The 22,740-nt window shown below is 38.5% G+C and overlaps 1 protein-coding gene across 7 annotated transcripts in view; it reads left to right on the forward strand.

Annotated features, from left to right (window-relative positions):
* Positions 1-22,740, forward strand: part of NRG1 (neuregulin 1) — a 167,953-nt gene that overhangs the window by 85,801 nt on the left and 59,412 nt on the right. For 2 of the 7 annotated variants that reach the window (XM_069742298.1, XM_069742310.1), the window contains exon 1: positions 6,526-7,212. The exons of 3 other annotated variants lie outside the window; for them this stretch is intronic. In XM_069742298.1, the coding sequence (XP_069598399.1) occupies positions 6,621-7,212 (592 nt within the window). In that variant the 5' untranslated portion in view covers positions 6,526-6,620. Of the gene's footprint in view, positions 1-5,703; positions 7,213-22,740 lie in introns of those variants that run through there. 2 more of the 7 variants (XM_069742307.1, XM_069742320.1) reach the window with 2 other exon arrangements.

Below are 22,740 nucleotides of genomic sequence, written 5' to 3' on the forward strand. Positions count from 1 at the left end.
ACAAGTCACAATCAACCCTTTAACGAGTCGTGCAATATGACTTAGGATAAAAGCCAAATCAATATCTCAATTTACAGACATGGTGTTTCGGGCTGTTGGCCCTCGTCAGTGCGAAGCATGAGAACTGATTTGGCTAGGTGAGAGGCTCTGGACTGGTGTCTAAGGGGTATCGTTTCTCCTTATGGAGAGTGACATACCATCTCTGGCTTGTCAAGGTAAGGAGGCTTATTCGCCATGAATTTGTAAATTCAAATTGAAAGCAGCTCAACCAGGAAGGGACACTTATGGAAACAAGGAATAATGAAACGTGTGAAACTAACCAGAAAATGTGTTGATTGAACCTTAGATTCCTCAAAGTACCACCCTCACCATTTTTACTCTGATAATAGTTTTGCATCCCTTTCTCTTTAAAAACCTCATCAGGTGTTCACCTGGAATGGCTTCCAATGAACATGAATGCCTAACCAAGAGGTCAGAAACTCTATCATTACTTTCAGACTTGATGGTCAGTCAGTCTGGAAAATTGCTAGAAGCTTGACAGTATCCTCAAGTCCTTTCATGAAAAACATTAATTGCTAAAATGAAATTGTTCCTTATGAAGACAACCCCAGGAAAGGAAGACCAAACCTCTTCTGTAGAGGATAAGTTCATCAGAGTTTCCGGCCGTAGAACCTGTAAATTGATTGCACTTCAGATAACAGCCCTCATAAATGATACATAGAAATCAAGTAGCAGACACAGCTCAATATCAATATCAACTGTTTAGAGGAAAATGAGAGAAACAGTCATATACGGGCAGCACGGTGGCGCAGTGGTTAGCAACATCTGCAAAGAGTTTGTATGTTCTCTCCGTGTTTGCGTGGGTTTCCTCCCACATTCCAAAGACATACTGATAGGATATTTAGATTGGAAGCCCCATCGGGGACAGTGATGATAATGTGTGCAAACTGTAAAGCGCTGCGGAATATGTTAGCGCCATATAAAAATAAAGATTATTATTATTATATGGTCAAATTGCTTTAAAAAAAACTCACTACTGAGGACCGCAAAGAAGAGACTTCTTAGGCCAATTTATTTATGTGATCAAGAAGGAGGGGGATGGAGTGCTGCATCAGCCAACATGTTCTCGGCACTTCTAGGAACTCCATCAAGACTGTTGGAAAACCTTTCCACGTGATTACCTGATGAAGTTGCTTTAGAGATTGTCAAGGGGGTGTAAAACTGTCATCAGAATAAAGAGAGGGTACTTTGTAGAATCTAAGGCTTAAAAAATATTATTTCTTTCATTTGTGATTTTAACTCCTTTGTTCTTTAGCTGACTTCAATCTGAATCCACAATCTGCACATTCAAATAAGAACAAGGCAACCATAGCAAGAATAGGTGTGTTCCAAAATTTAATCATTTTTGTACCCCACAGACCAGAACTGCTCCTCTGTGTATACGAATAATACATGTCTATACCAAAGGTTCCTAATCTGCCACCAAGAGGTTGAATTTGCCTATTATTGTCTACAATAAAAATCCTGATGTCCCACACAAAGGTTTCCTAATTTAAAAAAAAAACAATATATGGTGAAGTATATCCTTCCCTGCTATGTACATCATTCCCCTACATCACTACAGCTTACTGGGCATGTGCATTGTTCAGATGAAGCTAGTGAGAGTTTACCTGGCATACTGTGCATGCTAAGGAATGGATGCTCGGAGGAAACATTGCTTGCTTGCCATGCTCTAATGAAGTATACATAGGGAAAGCTGTCAATCATGTGGAGAGGGCTGTGATTACAAGAAATGAAGACAGACTTGTCTGGAGAAAGTGATGATGTTTAGAAGTGATCCTCGTTAATAAGCATAAGAAAAGCGGCACTTTTGAAGCTGTTTTTTGTGATCCTCAAATGTTTTTGAGGAACATCATGGGCTTTGTTGCAATATAGTAATAGGCCAATTTATGATGTCGGTGTATGATTCTTGGGGGGCCTTGTCATGTTCGCTCTAATGATTTAGTACATCATTTTGCATTCTTTTATGCTTGCGCACATTTCTTCACTCATCTCTAAACCATTGTGTATGCGCAAGTCATCGATGACACATTTACATCTGCTAATATTGCCATTTTGTTCTTGACATTCCACTTGTTCAGAGCAAACATTTTCTACCTACAGGGTGTAATGACACCAGCGTCTATTTCAGTTCAGTGTGAAAAGGATGTGAAGCGCAAGTGGGTGTATTAATTGGAAAATGAATCTGTGTCAATGGATGGCATTCCATTACAAGTGTCTATGTTACTTGTCAACACTGTTAAAATAGCCTAAGGAATGTAAACCTGGAGTAATATTACATATTATATATAAATATCAATGTCCTTGTTTTATGCTTTTAGTCATGAATTTGCATTGAATTGGCTATGTGGGTGCTTATTAACTTGAGTGGTACCCTTTACTCCTATTGCCACTCAAAGCACAAAACGTGCTCCCTTCTGCCTACTGCTATGTTCCCATCTCTCATCCTCATGGATGGAGCAGAGATAATGTATGGGAATAATGTAATAGTCAATTCTAATGTATCAATAAGACTTCTGTTTATGCAGATCCCAACTGTGACCATGGGAAAAGGCAGGTACATTTTATATGTAATGTTTGATGGGCTATTGAGCTTCCATTAATTATTATTACACCAAATATGCATTGTTAATTGTTAATACATTGACTTAGTATTAGTATTTGACACAAGAGATATAACTATGTTGTGGCTTAACAGCTATTCTCCTTTTCAATCAAGGTGACTATTGTCTAGCTCTACATACTACAGCAGTATTACTTTTTAGTTAGTTACCTTAAAATAGTTTAGTATAGTTTAACATAGCTTATGTTGGTGCACATACAAAATGAATAATATAATGTAATCAAAACAGTTAAAGTTGGCTACTGACCTGACTAGTCCATAAATTATTCACTTTTGTATTATTTTGCATAAGACTGCAGGAATCATAAAGTTATTGTTCCGCAACTATATACAGCCCATTCACGGAACAGGTGATACGTTTTTGATCACTCGGAGGCTCATCGTTTTGGCCCCTCAGCAATAATATGAATGGTGGTCCTGTGCCACCTGTTTGAATGGAACACTGCACAAGCATAATGCCATTCTATTTATTGTCTATGTAAAGCTACAGTATGGGCTTGTTCACATGTAGAATTTTTGCCATGGTCTTTCCATGGAAAAAGCTGGACATTTTACAGTACCAACAAAGTAAATGAGATTTCTGAAATCTTGCGCACGCGCTGCTTGTTTTTTTGCTAGCACATTTGAACAAATGATTTTTTCAAATGTTTAAAGCTTTTTTCACCTATTCAGATTAATAGGATAAAATGCAAGGAAAAACACATGAAAACACATGCCAATACATGGCGATTTTCCCATCTAACACTTTGGTTTGCAGCAGAAACATCTGCTGCAAATACTAAACATGTGCACATACCTCAAAGATTGGGTGGACACGTCACTGGTCCATATCTGTGCAGCCACACAGGGGCCCAAGAGATAAGGGGACCCATTTCCACCTCTAAAGCAACTGGAATTATGCATTATAATGAGCTACTGGACTGCAAAGTGCCCATACATTGTTCTTGCACAGAAGCCCTTTTCTGTTTGTGTCCGCCAGTACCAAAAATAGCATAGTGCTGCACTTTGTAGTGTCCATCCAATAGAACTGTAAGGAAAACCAATAGTGGTTGCAATCAGATCAATGCAAAACACAAATAATGGGAAATGTATTTTTAAATTGGAAGTTACCATTAAAGGTGTCTCCTCAAATTGGTGGGATATGTAAATGCCTGTTTTCCGGTCCGAAGGGCGGCGTTTCGTCTTCACTTCTCCACCCCATCCATCCCTGTTGACCGCAATATGTTAGAGAATTAGAGTACGTGTCCTCCATAGTTCGCGCGTGCACAATGCAATCCTCTCTCGCACGCACAGTACGCTTTGCCCAACTGCGGGCAAAGCCGAAAAGCATTACTGCACATGCACCCGTGCACTATGTCCCGGAAGTATTTCGCCTTTCGGCTTTGCCCGCAGTTGGGCAAAGCATACTGCACGTGCGCGAACAAAGATTGCATTGCGCATGCGCAAACTATGGAGGACAAGTACTCTAATTTTCAAACATATTGCGGACAACAGGGACCGATAGGGTGGAGAAATGAAGATGAAAAGCCGCCCATCAGACCGGAAAAAAAGGCATTTACATATCTCGCCAATTTGAGGTGACAGGTTCCCTTTAAAACAAGCCTACCCCCAATTATTTTAAAGCACTTGGATCAAACTTGAGGTGCTCATACTCATTAAATGATACTCAGTCAAACTCTTTGGCTTTGATGGGATCAGTCAATGATCTAATGCATTGTAGCATATGTGACCATTTGACTTTACCCCAAAGGAAGCTGTTAGGGGAGGGAAGAGTCAGGCATGCTGTATCTCAACATGTCTGGTCCCTTGTTTCCATGGGACATAAGCTGTTGAACCATTTAAAAAAAAGTTGCTCGCTGTATATGAACAAGTGTTGTACTGACAGATATTTATTATGTATAGTCCCCTTGAAAAGTACAGTTTTATATACATGGCAGAGGAATAGACTGTTTTCGTTCAAGAGATTGAACTGTAGTAAAATTAACCCTTTAAATCACCCTGTCTTGTGTGATTTGGGAAAGATTGAATTGCCTGTATTAATTGTCGTCACATTGCCTAAGTCTCTTCATGCTAAGAAATGAGGGTGTTGTCAAAAATGAAAGTTATAGTTCCATCTATATGATGGTCATTGTCTAGTATTAATATGAAGGCACTAAAGACAATTAATTTGGTTAATGATCACCATGTTAGGCCAAGTCTGTCATGAACTTCTGTATAATAACCTACTAACCCCCTGTCTGGCTTCAATACTAACAATTAGCTGTACTGTTAACTGCTTGCAAAATGCTATAGTTAACTGTGCATTGCTCCAAATGTATTCTCCATACACACAAACATTTATACGGCCACATTATACTTAAACTGCTAAAGTATTTCAAGACATATGTAAAATAGGTAACCAGAGAAGCCTCCGGATTATAGAGCTGCAGCCTGATTTTACAAATTCGCTGCCACACCTTTCATTAGTCTGCAGAATTTTGTGGAAAGGATGTCGCATGCTTACGGTCAGCTAATTTGTGTCTGCCATCTTACCTACATTGTCTGCAGTATAGAAATGTTTAACCTTAAAATGATAATGTTGATTTTTAATTAAGCATGTGGTCACTATTGCTTTCCCATAGAGCAATAGATATTTGGATGCAATCTCTCCTCCCTTATCAATATTTCAGCTATAGATGAGTCTACATCTATAAAGCTAGCTTGTAGAGAGCATATGGATCTAGTTTAAATAAAAAAGCAATGTCCTGGAACAATAACGTGTGTGCATCCATCCTTATGTCCTGTCGAAAGATAATCTTGGATTAAGGCTTGTAGTGTTTCAATCCCACACAACGTTGTTTCATTGATGGATAAACTTACAAGAACAGCAGGATGGAAGAAACAGTAGTTAGAAAAAAAAGGGTCTCTCTGGGGAGGACTCGAATATCAGACCTGCTAGGCGCTGGGTCCTGCCTCTGTAGCTACCCATTTCCATCTCCTCCCTATTGTAGCCTGGAAAGATTGCTCTAATCAATTGCTGCGCCTTTCCCTATCCTAACCATAGGAGAAGGGTGAAAAATCTGAAGAGAGAGATCATAAATGCTGGCTGCTGTCTCCTCTTTGATTTGATGGCCTTCATTCCTTCTAATTGGATAAAGTAGGAAGTCACTGTTAGTACTGTGATTCTTGATGCACTGATTTCATTCAGACCAGCCCTGCAGTGGCTGGGGGAGCACAGTCAGAAGGGAAAGGAGAATCTAAGTGATAAGGTACGTGACTAGTACAGTGGATAAGGATAAAGCCTCCTGATCTAAAGGCGAAAGAAACCAGAATGCTGAAGAGGACGAAGCCAGGCGAAGAGAAGAGAAGGGAGTAACCTCACAGCTCGCCCTAGCCTTCCTATCAAATCACAGCCTGTAATAGTAGTGCTGGCAGTGAGGCTCACAGAGCAGGCACCTGCTGCTCTGTAATGATTCAGCCTCTTTCCCCGGTAGCTCCAACACAACAGGATGCTATTGCTGCTGTCACTGCTGTCTCATCTACCGCTGCTGTTCCTGCCACTCTTACTGCCTTTCTTGCTCTTGCTACTTCATGACATCTATATTCTACCAAGCAGATACCTTCACCACATGCTTCAGGTGAGACCGCAGCTCTTCACCCCTGGATACTGGCTAACCTAACTAACTCATTGACAACTGCCTATAAAGGAAGTTCTAAGCATGCAGATACATTTTGCTGCCCTGGCAGTGAAGACAAGCATGCCACATTTCAATGTTCACCTCCCTTTGATTAAGACATGTATTTGCTTTCAATGATCTTCTCCTTAGACTGCGTATTGATTTGCAATGTAACATGCGGCATAGTTCTTTTTTCCTGTATGCACTCGTTGTTCCGGTAATGGACCATGTACAAGCTTCTGCTTTACTAAGACAAGCTGATTGAGATTTATGCCTTTAAGATGCCTGGGGATACTGCAGAGGGTTTTCAGAATCAGTGCTCTGAGCAGAGCTCAGACCCCCCCTCTACTGAACTTCAAGATGAAGAAAGCGTGCCAGAGACTCAAGCTGAGGATGGAACTACCCAGGGGATAGCAGGCCTCGCTATTACCTGCTGTGTGTGCCTGGAGGCAGACAGACTGAGAATCTGTCTAAACTCAGAAAAGATCTGTATCCTTCCCATACTGGCATGCCTGATAAGTCTCTGCCTTTGCATTGCTGGCCTTAAGTGGGTATTTGTAGACAAAATATTTGAATATGACTCTCCGACTCATTTGGATCCTGATAGAATAAACCAAGATCCTATTATTTTTGCTGACGCTGCACCGAGTACATTGGTGCCATCCTCTATATACACTCTGCCTTTTGTTATTCCTACTGCTGAAACTAAGGTTACTCTGGAAACTGGGACCTCACTTTTAACTACAGAGTCTACTTTTAATCCACTATCCACTGACAGCAACTTAGTGACTTCAGTGGAAAAACTCTATCAGCTTTCTACTGTCAATAATTTAGGAACTACGGAATCAAGTACAGCGATCACATCGAGAAAAGGTAAGTATGATACCAATATCCATATCTATGAATAGCTATTGCAAATAGGCACTTTCCAAATAGAATGAATATTGTATTGTGCTGGACTTACAAACGATCTGTGTCTATACAGTTTTCAGATTCAGAGTACTGTTCTTAGATCTACTTGGCATAAGGGTTGTGTTTGCCGATAAAACTTTATCAGTTCATCTATCGTCACAACAAACCTCAAAACTAACTATGCGTCAACACAAAAGTGTATGTAAGACTCAACAAAGGTGTGGTGTAGCCTGAAAAGAGCTACTCAAAGAGCAGGTTATATTCTACACTTTCATGGCTTCCTTTTAGAGACCGTCTGCTGTCTTGGCCTTTAAAATCTCCCAGGGATCATTCATTTTGTTGCAGTCTTTTAGTGTAGCTGTTGATTAATATTGCAGTAAAATGATGCTCTTTAATGCGCTGAGCACATGGGATGAAGGCCCATGGAGCCTGGTTGGCTTGTTCTGATCATTCATGGAAGCGTATGCTTTTTATTGGTGATGTATATCAAACTTTTGCCTGGGTGTAAGTTTAATTTTAGTTATAGCATGTCATCCTTACTAATAATGTGCCCTTCTCTTGGAATAATGTGGCATGTTTGCTTTGGATTGTCATTTATGCAAGTACTTTATCATGTGTGAAATGAACCTGTTGGACCTGTCAGATTTCCTTCTTCATATGGACAGAAAAAGTATAAAACATGCAACTGTTACTGTGTATGATGCAAGATATTTGATTTTTATCATATTGCAGTGGTATTCTGAAATGATATTATCATCAATACCATCTGAATTGAGAGCATTATCCATCCTAACTTGAGTCCTGATAGGCCACAAAGGAAGTAGATCAATGAGACATCGAGCTCTACTACATGTTAGGATATACATATCATGTAAATTCATTTAGACTACCTAATATGTCACAGATGGAAAATAAAGCCTACCATAAAACATACCCAAAGTAATACCACGCATAAATACAAGCACAGCAGCCCCGTCTTTTTGAATGAATCTCTACATTGTTAGCAGGTTCCTTGTACATATATCCCTCAAGGTCATAGCCCGGTAATGTATAATTGATTTTACTTTATTGTCGTGGGTGGGGGGAGGGAGAAAGATAGGAAAATAGAAATTGAAGTCAAACAAGGTATATAGCGATTAAGTTGAAGTATACATGTTATGACCGAACATATATTCCATAGATGTGTTTGTATTGAGAGAACATTTTTGACTCTAGTGTGCCGCATCGGAGTGGGCAGATGAAATTTAATGTCTTAGTATACTTTCATTTTCCCTGTCTGCCTAATGTCTGTGTGCATTATTAATAAGCTGAGTGGAATGCAGAAAAGCACTGCTGAATTCTGGGCTTCCTGCTACCTACATTACAGCTATTGTACTTATTTTATAAAAATTATCAGACATAAAAGTCATGGAGGCATCTAGAGAGATTCTATAGGAATAAAGGCTATAGAGTAAAAGAGATAGGCATAGGGGTTTTCAGCAAATAGCAGCCATTCAGTTCTGGTATTCATTGTCTTCTGGATTTAAGGGAGTGTCCGCCACGTGTTTCAGAACGTGCTTCATTTTATCTATTAAAATAATCAATATTTTAATAGAAATATTGATGCATCCTCTTAAATCATCTTGCTTTGTTAATATCTCAACATTAAATATTAATTGGAATGATACTTTTTATCTTTGAAGAATTGTCTAAGTCAAGGTTGATGTCCTTTATGGAAAGCTCACATGTCTTTTCATGCTAAAACAACATTGTTTCTTTGATGCAGATTGAAACAAAAAAGTTCATCTGATCTATTGCAGGATAGTAAAAAAGGGTTTTGTTTCAGAAATCTGATTCGGAATCAATATTGATTAGTAAGAACAGCTGGGCTTTTACATAAGCAACATAATGTAGACCAGGCATGTAAAAAGCTGCAATGCATCCACATTGAATACTGCAGTAAGTAGCACAGACCCCAAAACTATAGATTGGGGTACATTGTTGTATATGATAAGGCAATATACTGTACATGGTACACAGTATGGTATGATTTCCAACACATGTTAAAGAAATCATGGCTTACTGCTGCACAATTTAAAGGGCAGCTTTGAATTAAACCTTAATTATGGGAACACACTAAAGCCTAGTGGTTTCTTTTTATTCTGTACTTTCCCTACAAATTTTGCTTAAAAAAAACACGTCATCAGGCAAAATAAATGGTAATTTCGGGCTTTTATTGTATTCCTGCTGCTCCCCTAAGCAGCTTATTTTGTTTCTTTGATTCTATTTTTTTATGGTTCTTACTAAGGAGGCGTTTCTCACAGGGTAATAATACAGAGCAGCCTAAAAACACTCCCACGAGAATCCTGTGAGCCACACCCCCTTGGCACTACATGAGATGTTATGCAACTACGCGTTCCATTTTTTTTCTTTTGATTTGTCAAGATGTAGCCACATGCCTCATTTAGAATGCAGTTTATTTGCCGGTGGCAACTAATAGGACATACATCATATATCTTAATGAAAATGAGACCTGTGCAATCTCTGGATGCCCTCTGCCACTGGTTTGCTAAGTGTTCATTGTCAACAAAGCATTTTTTTTCCTCGTCTCTGCCTCCCTTCTGTTACACGTTTTAGACTTTAATTAGTTTTGCTCCCTTATGATTTAGTAGCTGTTTCCTTGTAGACAGCTGGTTGTCTGTTCTGAAGACAACATGATATCTGATGCGGTATTTAAAGAGTTAACTCCAGGTCAATTAATGTGCTAGGCGATAAGTGACGATGTGTATGTCATAAGAGTGCAAGTCATCTGGGATTTTTTGTGTCTTTACATAAGGTCGCTAGGTTTTGTCATTTGTAAGTCACGCGCAAATATATGGGAATCTGAAAAATTGGGTTTATTTGTATGTTTTTATGACTTTTTGATGCTTTTTTGTATATGACTGTAGATGACTGTATATAACATATTGTAGTCTACCTGTCTCACTGCTTTGCTTAATTGTGTCCAGTATAGGTGAATGTGTCCAGTAGTTACCGTATCTTGATGCTTCATTGATTTAGATGGGCGGGTGCAATGAGTGGTTTCATGGTATTGCAATAACAACAGGAAAGCTGGGCCCATGGCTGTCATTCTAAGTGGGGTTTATCCAGATAAGCCACAGCCTCATTAACTAGCCACAATTAGTTCACCTTTGGCATGCCAGCCTACTGTATTGTGGGAATTATCATACATTGATTTATATATTGATTGTCTCTAACTTAACAAAATAATACTGGAAGAAGTGCTTGTTGGAGAGCATGAATTTGGGCTATCATCAAATACAAAATTATTGGGGCATAAGAGTTCAAAAGAATCCACACTGTAGTATGTCGATTTCATCATGAGGCAAACAACTTCTTATCACTACACACCAGATTTACTAATTTTAGTAATATGCTTAAGTATTTTTTTAGGCGGATAGAATTCGAAAATAATTCTGGCCCAGAAAATACATGATTTAACATTCCCTGCAACTGTTTTCAACAAATTGTAGCTGAATATTGCTATTCCCATGCCAAGCTAAAATTAATTTGCTTAGTTATATGTAGCCCAAAAAAAATAATGCAGAAATAATAGATGTTAAATCCAAATGGCCAGTATTAGAGGAACATAAGGGTTGAATGAAAAAAGTGTTTCTGTTTATAAAAAATGATTTCCACGTATGAAGATAATATTATTTTTTATCACTATTATAACTACTTATATAATAATAATAATAATAATAATAATAATAATATAACTATACCAATAAAAAATCAAATAATGCTGAACTATCAAATACTTATACATTTCAATCACACACACACACACTGATATGTAATAACATGTAAGTTTACTTACTGGCTCAACAATGGTTCCTGAAAATCACCATCATCTTCAGAGTTTGGTCACATGGTCAGCTAAAGATTGTCTGTGGGATTCACCAGGTGATGTCCTATTATTTAAATTCAAGGTTAATGCATCAGGAGGCTATTTTTGTTCCATAACCAATTGTCACTACAGTATTTCTATACCAACACATAATAGATGATAACATATTTAAAAAAAATAATAATATTATTATTTATTTTCATTTTTTGATATTTATTTATTTTACTCACTTATATAGTGCCATTAATTCCACAGCACTCTACAGACATTGTCGGCACTGTCCCCAATGGGGCTCACAATCTAGATTCCCTATCAGTATGTCTTTGTAGTGTGGGAGGAAACTTACGCAAACACGGGGAGAACATACCAACTCCCTGCCGATGTTGTCCTTGGTGGGATTTGAACCCTGGACCCCATCGCTGCAAAATGATCCTACTAGTTATTATTATTGCTGTTATTAATAAATTATTATAATTATTATTATTATTGCAGACGGGTCTTTTGTTGCTTGATGTTCTTGTGATTTTCATAATACAACGCTTCTATCCCCAAAGAATTGTGGCTGAGTATTATTAGATGGTTGCCTCTGGGATTGGTGAGAGGCTTTCATTTAGTTTTATAACCCTTTATTGTGTTATAAAAATAAGATTGCAATTTTGGGTTATTTTATGTTCTATTACCTATAATATGTAATGTATGATTCTAAGAATAAAACTCTCAGATAAAACTCTCTTGGTAAATCCTGGATGTGGGAACTTTTACATGCATTTTGCTCAGTCCTGGGCATTACCTATTGTAATGATAGTGGTCAAAGTGTAGCTACATTGGTGACTTAAAACAGTTTTCCAGGCTTAAGATATTGATGATGTATCCATTGCACATAGGTCATCAATATTAGATTGATGAGTTCAAACACCCAAGAAACCCGCCAATCAGCTATCTTTAGCTCTGCAGCCGGATAGGGACAGTGTGTAGAGCCAGAAAAGCACATCCTCGTTCACTGCGTAGTGGCAGCTCCCTGGTACTGCAGATCACCTTCTATTCACTTCAATAGGCGGAAATACATTATACTTGGAAACTGTATGTTGGTCTGGGTAGGCAATTAATGTCGTTTTTCAGTACCAAGAACGATTTAGGCTTCCGAAAGTTCTAGCTTTCCAATCCAGAGTTCTGGTAAACATTTAGAAGTCTGCAACAGCAAAAGCTGTCACTTGTACAGTAGATGTAAGAGCTATAGGGTTATACCCCTATGATGATCAGTAATTATATGGTCCAGTAAGTGAAATACACTTACACATTATATATTAATTTTTGATTACATTGTCACATACATATTGGCATCCATACATAGTTTATTTTTCTGCACATAATCTTCTAGACAACTATTGGAATAATGATCTGAAAAGCTATATAGTGATTATTGAAATATTGTACATTTTCGTTCCAAGGAAATTGAAAGGCAGGATAGTTACTAGGCAGAGTCATCATGAATTGTAATCCAGCTGAGAAAATGGCTACCTGCCTGTCTGCAGACAATGAAGCCCTTCTAGATATATTCATTAGTCAAACGTCAATGAGTGTTATACTAGAGGAAATACTTTGTTAAGATACAAAGGTCCTTTGGGGGATTTCCTGTTATCAATAATCTTTTTGCTTTAATGCCCTGCTGATTGAATTATTTCCTTTTTTTCTGAATGTATATATTTTCTGCAGTCAGCATTCTGCACACCATATTGGCATTATAGCTCTTGCCAGTTTGCCAATATTTAAGTGTGCATGAAATATCCTTTACCCATGGAAGCTGTTACATTTGGCACCTTATCTTATTTCAGCCTTGCTTTTCTAGTATGTTCCCTGTTAAGGCAAGCTGAAAGTAGTCACTCATTTCCAGTTCACATTAACATGAACGATCTTGTTCCTATGACTGATGTTTCTCAATGATCAATTATTGTAGCTGAAGGCTAATCTGCTTTTTATTTCCAAAGCTTTCCACTGTTTCCATTGCCTCTTACCTGTGTGCAAATATTTTTTCACATTAACAAGGTTGTCTCATTAGAGATGACAACTCTCAAAATGAGGATGTTGGGGTGATTAGCTGATCACCCTAGAACTAGCTCACTGCAAACAATTGATGATGCCATGGGAAGCTCTGGCCAGCTAAGCATTCCATGCCATTCATGAATGGTAGCTTGTCATCCAAAGTAGCCCCATAATCTTCCATAAAAATGGGGTACAAAGAGGAAAACCCCCTCTATGATGGTCATATGCCCTATGATGGCATATAGACAAGGGATGTCTTCATGAGACAATCCTTATAAATTGATAAAGGAATTTATCCCGTTGGGAATCCCCATGAATAGAGATGAGCAAATCAATTTGTAGGATCCTGGTTCAGAGTCCATATCATGGTTCAGTAGCCGTTAGAAGGGAGCACCCCCGAACTACTTACTACCTGCCAGCAGTTTTTCTAATTAGTATGGCAGGTTCTATGTCACACCACCATGCTAAAATTATGCTAGGCACACAAATTAGTAGAAGTACAGGGGCTTACAGCAGGTGGTAGGAGGTTGACAGATCTCTCAACCGCTGGTCACATAATACTGGCATGGCTGCTAGGGTCCTGCAAATCGCTTTGCTTATATCTACTTATGCAAGTGAAAGAAAATCAAAATATGTCACAGCTTTTTATCCATGTGTTCTTGCTATGGCTGTTTATCTGTGTACAGTATGTTGTGAGATACTCAAATGAACTCTTATAAGCAGCTATGTCCTACTTTTAGCAAATCAATCCTTTAAAAGCAGCTGTGTCCTCCTCTGTTATCTAGGCTGAATAATATTCATACTTCTTAGTATGTGTTTGATTAATAGGAATATTATGTATGAAGTAAAGTTCAGGCTCTTGGCAGGAAATATTTTACTTGCAGTAGAACATTTTACTGTTTCACTGCCCATTGGGATACATTGATAAAATTCACCATAACTGTATGGATCGCACATCCAATTCTAGGGCCTGTGCACACGTTGCAGTTTTTTTTCTGCGCAGATTTGGGACAAAACTTGAAGGGATTCTTGATGCCAGCAAAGGGAATGAGAATCCTGAAGTCTCATGCACAAGTTGCTTATTTCTGACTTGCAGATTTGGTGCAGATTTAAATCTGCAGAATATCATTTCTGTCAGTGTGTTTGCTGCAGATTTCACAGATTTTACTAAGGGATGTAGAAAAAGTCTGCACCAAAACGATAAAAAAAGCGGCAAAAACGTGCCTGTTTTATGCATCTTTTTTCCTGCCAAGAGATGCAAAAATGGTGCAAAAATTTCTGCACCTAATACTTAAAGTCTGCATATACCCATGCATTGATCTATAATGACAAAGCAAAATTTGGAGAACTAAACATGAAGTTGATAGTTAAGTTTTGATTAGGACATATCAGGCCACTGCCATGGACCTTTCAGTGTGACCCTACTCAATTGTGTAGTACTGCACAGTGACCACCATAGCAAGCGGAGTAACACAGGTGCCGAAAAGCATCCATGCTGCCAGGCAAAAAAAAACAGACTGCTGGGTTATATCATCCCACAATAACACAAAAAAAATCATTTCATGGGGTCTCAGGTAATATGGCGCATCTACAGATTGTCAAAACAGGTAAATTGATAGGGCCGCCAGCATATCTGACATTTACCATTGAGATGCTTTATAGCATTATCTCCCCCTCACAATCTGTATCTCCCAGCAAAGAAAACATCACTAGATTTTGCCTGACTGAGGTAAAGTGAAAGTAAAACATGTAATACTGAGGGAATTCATTTGATTTTCTTATGATATATTGTATTTTTGAGAAAAGTCCTTCCAGAAAATCCTGGTTCCCGGGCACAGTTTACAATCAAATAACCATCTGTTTTTTAACTAACCCTCCCCTGGTCCACTGCTAATTCTCAGCTGCTCCCTGTATCGGATACTGGCTGCAGTCATGTCAGGGAATCACTGAACTTACCGGCGCTGTCTGTGTAGACAAATCGCCCCGCTTAGAGCCGCTGAGCTCACTGACTGATTGATGTAACATCAGTGCTGCAGCTAATATCAGATACCAGGTGCAGCATCGAACACTCAGCAGTGGACCTAGGAAAGATGAGTAAACTGCTTTTTTTCTTTAATAAACTGTGCCTGGGGATTTTCTGAAACAGAACTACCCTACTAAGTCTTCTAATTCTTGATTAATATTCACAATCTTTTTCTGTCTGGGATCAATGAAACAAAAACAGATCATACACCATATTGCAAAACACTACACAAATCCATTTTTGCACATACAGTTAAGTCCATATATATTTGGACAAATCAACTCCAGGCCTTTTATCTGCTTAATTGAGAATTGCATAATGAAGGGGTTGCCCATACTTGTCCATGAAATAGCCTTGGAGTCAATTGTCCAATTACTTTTGGTCCCTTTAAAAACAGGGTGGCACATGTTAAGGAGCTGAAACTCCTAAACCCTTCATCCAATTTTAATGTGTATACATTCAAATGAAACCTGAAAATCTGAACTTCAACTGCATCTGAATTGTTTTCTTTACAATTCATTGTCGTAATGTCAATAACCAAAATTAGAAAAATGTTGTCTCTGTCCAAATATATATGGACTTAATTGTATATTCAAAGATTGTGGCACCTTTATATATGATTGGATATAATGTTTGGTTTTATTAGATGCCTCTCTACTTTTGCCTCAGGGATAACAGAATATCACAGCGAGTTAGAAGACGTCATGTCAGATTACCGCAATCATAACCAATAAGGACACATTTTAAGACTTCATGTTCTGAGATTAAGCAATTTATTTTCTCCGTATCAGCAAATTAAAACATTTTTTCCAGTCAAAAAAGAATAGTTTGCAGTCACTCTATGTAATCGCAGACTGTCAAATTGTGACAGTGCATGATTGTCATGATTGACCTGTATTCCCCTTGTGGGTGGGTGACCACGTATGCATGTATTCAGTTTTTCTTTTCTGGCTTCTCTCAATTCAGTTGAATTGAGAGACCTCTGTTGATGCAAATCACATAGGTGACTCCACAGAGAATACAGGACAATCATGACAGTGTACACATTGCATACGGTCAAGATTTGACAGTGTAGACTTTTTTTCTTAAATGTAATCTGTCAGTAGAATCAACCCTCCTAAGCCATCTATATGGGAATATAGATAATTGGAATCAGAATAAAATAGTACCTTAATATCCACAACATGATGTCTTATCCAGAGAAATCCATGTTTTTCTCAGCTGTATATGAGCTGATAAGATCTTTGGCCAGAACACTGATTTCCATGAGAATCTGCCTCCAAAGTTTATTGTAAATGTAAGGGGGAGTTACCAGAGTGAGACATGTAGATAAGGAGAGCAGACTTTCAGTTATTACATGTCTCACACTGTTAACACCTCCTTTTATTTAATATAAAATCTAGAGGCAGATTCTCAGAGAGATCTATGTCCAGCCCATAGATCTTAACAGCTTATTTCCATATTAAGAAATATGTGGATTATTCGGAAATAACACATCATATTGCAGATGTCAAGGTGTCATTTTACTCCCCTTTCTATAACCTGCATGCCTATAAAAATGGCTTTGGAAGGTTAACCATACTGACAGATTCCCTTTAATCTGAAAACCCCATTTAAAGTATCTTTCTATTTTAGAAAATTACTTAAAGGGGTGTCCCAAATTTTTCTCAATAATGGCAATCACTACATTAATACAACTTTTCATATATAGCCATATATATCTAGTCCTGATGCTATCTTTGAGATTTATACACATGTGCAGTGTAGTTAATTCTATGTAAGCTTCTTGAACAGCAGCTGCACATTTTCTCTTCTATTTTGGTGCAATCTAGGATGTTAAGCTCACAGAGCATTGCCTGGACTGGTTACATTTCCATACACTTCCAAATTGAAAGCAGGACTGGATATGTACAGGCTGCATTCTTAAGCTGTAAATTTTGGAAAATGGCATTCCTGGAACGTAGGTGCTTGTAGAGGGTCCTTCTCCATACATACAGCAATATAAAACCATATATATATAGTAATATAGATAAATCCATTATAAATACAGTAGATAAACCAAAAAGCACGGTGGCTCAGTGGTTAGCATTGCAGCGCTGGGGTCCTGGGTTCAAATCCCATCAAGGACAACATCTGCAAGGAGTTTGTATGTTCTCCCCGTGTTTGCGTGGATTTCCTCTGGATACTTTGCTTTCCTCTCACAGTTAAAAGAGATACTGATAGGGAATTTAGATTGTGAGCCCCAATGGGGTCTGTGACGATGATCTTTGTAAAGCGCTGTGGAACTAGTGACACTATATACAGTGGGGCAAAAAAGTATTTAGTCAGTCAGCAATAGTGCAAGTTCCACCACTTAAAAAGATGAGAGGCATCTGTAATTTACATCATAGGTAGACCTCAACTATGGGAGACAAACTGAGAAAAAAAAAATCCAGAAAATCACATTGTCTGTTTTTTTAACAATTTAGTTGCATATTATGGTGGAAAATAAGTATTTGGTCAGAAACAAAATTTCATCTCAATACTTTGTAATATATCCTTTGTTGGCAATGACAGAGGTCAAACGTTTTCTGTAAGTCTTCACAAGGTTGCCACACACTGTTGTTGGTATGTTGGCCCATTCCTCCATGCAGATCTCCTCTAGAGCAGTGATGTTTTTGGCTTTTCGCTTGGCAACACGGACTTTCAACTCCCTCCAAAGGTTTTCTATAGGGTTGAGATCTGGAGACTGGCTAGGCCACTCCAGGACCTTGAAATGCTTCTTACGAAGCCACTCCTTCGTTGCCCTGGCGGTGTGCTTTGGATCATTGTCATGTTGAAAGACCCAGCCATGTTTCATCTTCAATGCCCTTGCTGATGAAAGGAGGTTTGCACTCAAAATCTCACGATACATGGCCCCATTCATTCTTTCATGTACCCGGATCAGTCGTCCTGGCCCCTTTGCAGAGAAACAGCCCCAAAGCATGATGTTTCCACCACCATGCTTTACAGTAGGTATGGTGTTTGATGGATGCAACTCAGTATTCTTTTTCCTCCAAACACGACAAGTTGTGTTTCTACCAAACAGTTCCAGTTTGGTTTCATCAGACCATAGGACATTCTCCCAAAACTCCTCTGGATCATCCAAATGCTCTCTAGCAAACTTCAGACGGGCCCGGACATGTACTGGCTTAAGCATTGGGACACGTCTGGCACTGCAGGATCTGAGTCCATGGTGGCGTAGTGTGTTACTTATGGTAGGCCTTGTTACATTGGTCCCAGCTCTCTGCAGTTCATTCACTAGGTCCCCCCGCGTGGTTCTGGGATTTTTGCTCACCGTTCTTGTGATCATTCTGACCCCACGGGGTGGGATTTTGCGTGGAGCCCCAGATCGAGGGAGATTATCAGTGGTCTTGTATGTCTTCCATTTTCTAATTATTGCTCCCACTGTTGATTTCTTTACTCCAAGCTGGTTGGCTATTGCAGATTCAGTCTTCCCAGCCTGGTGCAGGGCTACAATTTTGTTTCTGGTGTCCTTTGACAGCTCTTTGGTCTTCACCATAGTGGAGTTTGGAGTCAGACTGTTTGAGGGTGTGCACAGGTGTCTTTTTATACTGATAACAAGTTTAAACAGGTGCCATTACTACAGGTAATGAGTGGAGGAAAGAGGAGACTCTTAAAGAAGAAGTTACAGGTCTGTGAGAGCCAGAAATCTTGATTGTTTGTTTCTGACCAAATACTTATTTTTCACCATAATATGAAAATAAATTGTTAAAAAAACAGACAATGTGATTTTCTGGATTTTTTTTCTCAGTTTGTCTCCCATAGTTGAGGTCTACCTATGATGTAAATTACAGACGCCTCTCATCTTTTTAAGTGGTGGAAGTTGCACTATTGCTGACTGACTAAATACTTTTTTGCCCCACTGTAAGTGAGTAAAATAAATATAGAAAGAAGTTGGTGATATTTATTTTCATGTGGAAGGAAGCAGTTTCAAACTAAAGAGGATAAGCTGCAATTCATATATGGGTAATTACCACAAAACTGTTTTCCAAGCAAATATCTAAAAAGCAAGATAATGGCACAATCCTTTGTAACTATCTAAAAAAATGTAACCATAAGTCTTATCCATGACATGTAAGGAAAAGGAAGGCGAATAATTTCTATTCTATTCTTTTACTTGCAGCTAAACAGATCTATGAAGAAGGAAATATGCTGTTGTTAGGCAACTGACGTAACTTATTTCCCCACAGACCAATATAATGTTCATATAGCGGTTCCAGCCGGTGGTTCATGTCAAACAAGCTCACAGGCTCCTGGGAAGGATCAAGTTTTCCTCATAAAGAAAAAGATACGGGATAGTTCTGCTGATTATTGTAAGACAAATTAATTCACCAAACCCCCTCTCAGTGTCCAATATTGCCCTTCAAACACAGTGCCGTCGTACAGCGCGTTGCCATATTGCTTGTAACATCCGCCATAATATATCACTTAATTTATATAATCGTTCAATTAGATTAGCCGACACTGTAAGTAAAGCATTCTGTCCATATATCTGGGTGATGTCCTTGATAACATACGACAAACCTAAATATAGCTGGTAAATAAAAGAACAAAACAGAAACCAATGTTTCTTCCATTTCTCCTTGGTTGTAATACAGGAGGTCAATAAGATGCTGTCAAGGTTCTTTAATATCCAGAGATTTATAATGTCTGTGCTGACTCACCACTTAACAACAGACAAAGCTCGAATACCTGATGTGCAAGCCAAATAAAAGAGCTTCTGAGAATGTGGGCAACTGATAAAAAATAATTACCTGTAGGGACACAGAGATGAATCTTACATATCACAGTGGTCATTTTCTTGTGTTATCAATGAACTTTTAAATTGCCATGCTTTAGCAGAGCCTTCTTTTCACATTTATTTAATTATGGGAGATGTTTAGTGACGTGTAGTTAGTTTATTACGGCCTTTGGCAGGTCATCATACTCTGTTTCTGAAAGACCACTGTTCTCTGTGTTCTATCCTAATCAGGATTATAGCTGGTCCGGTTCCCTTAACTCTCTACTTGCTGTATTAAATGACAGTCTAGTGTACAGTCGTGGCCACATGTTTTGAGACCCACCCAAATTTTGGGTTTCATAAAATTTGGATCTTCAGTGCTTTCATATCTTTTAAGTCTCATTCACACATCAGTATATGTCACGCACGGGAAAAACGGTACCAGTGTCATCATTGTTTTGAATCTGTGTGTCATCACTATTTTGTCATTGTGTCATTGTCATTGTTTTCACTTATGGAAAGATAAATTACAAATCTTCTATTTTTCGCAATGTTGAATATGTACAGCACACGGATAGAATGACCCCATACCTTGCATTGGCGCTTGAAATCTGTGATACCGGAAAAAATAATACATGTCTTTGTAAGTTTTGCACAGAGACATAGTCCAAGAAAAAACACGGACATGTGAAAGACCCACGGACTATTATGGGTACATGTATCCATGAAAAAATGGATAGAACACATATGTCCTACAAGGACGTCTGAGTAAGCATTTCATAAATTTTTTAAATTTTATTGATAATGCATCAATTTTATGCAAAGGCTCAATATTTACAGTGGTGACCCTTATTTTTTAAGCTTTCTGCAATTTGCCCTGGCATGTTGGATATCAGCTTCTGGACTAAACCTGACTGACGATAGCCCATTCTTGTCTAATCATTGTTTGGAATTTTTCACAATTTCCGTGATTTTTGATTACCTGCTTTATGAGGACTGACCACAAGTTCTCAAATGGGATATTTCCTGGCTATGGGCCTAAAGTTTCAATTTTTTTTGTTCACCGAGCTGCTTAGTTATCACTTTTACCTTGCGACATGATCTTCATCATGCTGGAAAAAGCATTGTTCATCACCAAATTGCCCCTGGATTGTTGGGAGAAGTTATTCTTGGAGGATGTTTGGATACCATTATTCATGACTGTGTTCATAGGCAAAATTGCGAGAGAGCCCACTCCCTTGGATCAAAAGCAACCATAGACATGAATGTTCTTAGGATGCTTTACTGGTAGCATGACAGAAGTCTCATGGTAGCGCTCACCTTTTCTTCTCTGGACAAAGAGTCTGAAGGGGGCTTCATCAGAGAAAATAATTTTCTAGGAAGTACAAGAATTTAGCCTGACTCAACCTGTCACCATAAAGATGAATTTCGATCAGCAGGCATCATGGGAAGCTGAGCAGATTGGTATATAGTTTTGAGAAAAAAGCATTCAGAACAATCTGTCATTTAATCATCTAAACCTCTTCTCTTTCTGGGATCTACGGTCCAGTGTCCGTTCTTATCTGTCAATCACTGATAGGACTACCCACTGTACCAAAAATCCATAAGAGGTTTAAATTATTAAAACACAGGTTATAATGAATTTTTTTTTTTTGCGCAAAATGATATATCAATCTGTTCAGCTCCCCATGCTCTTTGACATAATCCCTGCAGATTGGATTACATTTTCATGGTGATTGGTTTCCTTTAACTTCAAAATTCTAATTCCACTCTAGTAAACCATGCCTATAAGATAAAGGAAAAAGAAGAAATGTTTACCCTCAGAATCCACCATTTGTTCCATCACCGCTGCTCAGACAGTCTTTGCACAAGTCACATAACCCTGCAGCCAACAGTGGCCTAATCAGTCAGGTCATTAAAGGTTGTGCTTTCATGTCTTCTGGTCTGGCAGAGGCGACCAGAGCAGGAGCTCGGGAGCAGAGGATGGATTTGGGGGTAACTATGCCTCCTTTTTTTTATTTCTCTTATAAGCATGAGGTCCCACTGTTTAGAAAAATGCTAAACTCTTTGAATTAACTGCATATATGTATGTGTGTTTATATGTGGTTAGGTTGAAAGGGTATAGCACTTTCAAATTTGTATGATATATAATTTCTATACATTTACAAGGAAAGTTTCATGTTTCTTAAGCAGCTTCACTGGAGGTTTTGTCTTCGTTTTTTCAGCGGGTCCACCGCTAGAATCTTTTTTTTTCAATTATTTAAACTATAACTAGTGAAAATATTGAACATGTTGCTTCTTTTAACCCTGAAGCCATTAAAAGAAATACACTGAACATGTGCACTGAAATGTCGTTTTTATATTGCTGTACATTATGTTCAGTTTTAACAGTGTTTTTGCAGCGCTTTATCAGGTACATTCCAGGCAGAATCCATCTGATAGAGACTTTGGCCTCAATTGATGAAGACAGGCATCTTTCACACTGGTCATGATGAGGGTGTGGGATGGAGTGCAAGGCACTTGACTCATCAAGAGGCCTATCCAGTCCAAAGACTGGTGTAAGATTTATGTTGTGAGATATGCCACCGCTTTTTATGAATTTGTTGAGCATGGGTTGCTCTTTCCCGTCACGCAACTGTTCCAACTTTGTCGGAGCTGGGAAAAATAGCATGAACACCCCAAAAGTTGCAACATTTTGTGACTTTTCAAAGCTTTTTAGACCAGTTTTGTGGAGTAATAGGTTTGATGGCCTATGTACGCACAAACTGCTTTTGT

This window comes from Ranitomeya imitator, chromosome 1 (genome assembly GCF_032444005.1).
Source record: "Ranitomeya imitator isolate aRanImi1 chromosome 1, aRanImi1.pri, whole genome shotgun sequence".
NCBI lineage: Eukaryota > Metazoa > Chordata > Amphibia > Anura > Dendrobatidae > Ranitomeya > Ranitomeya imitator.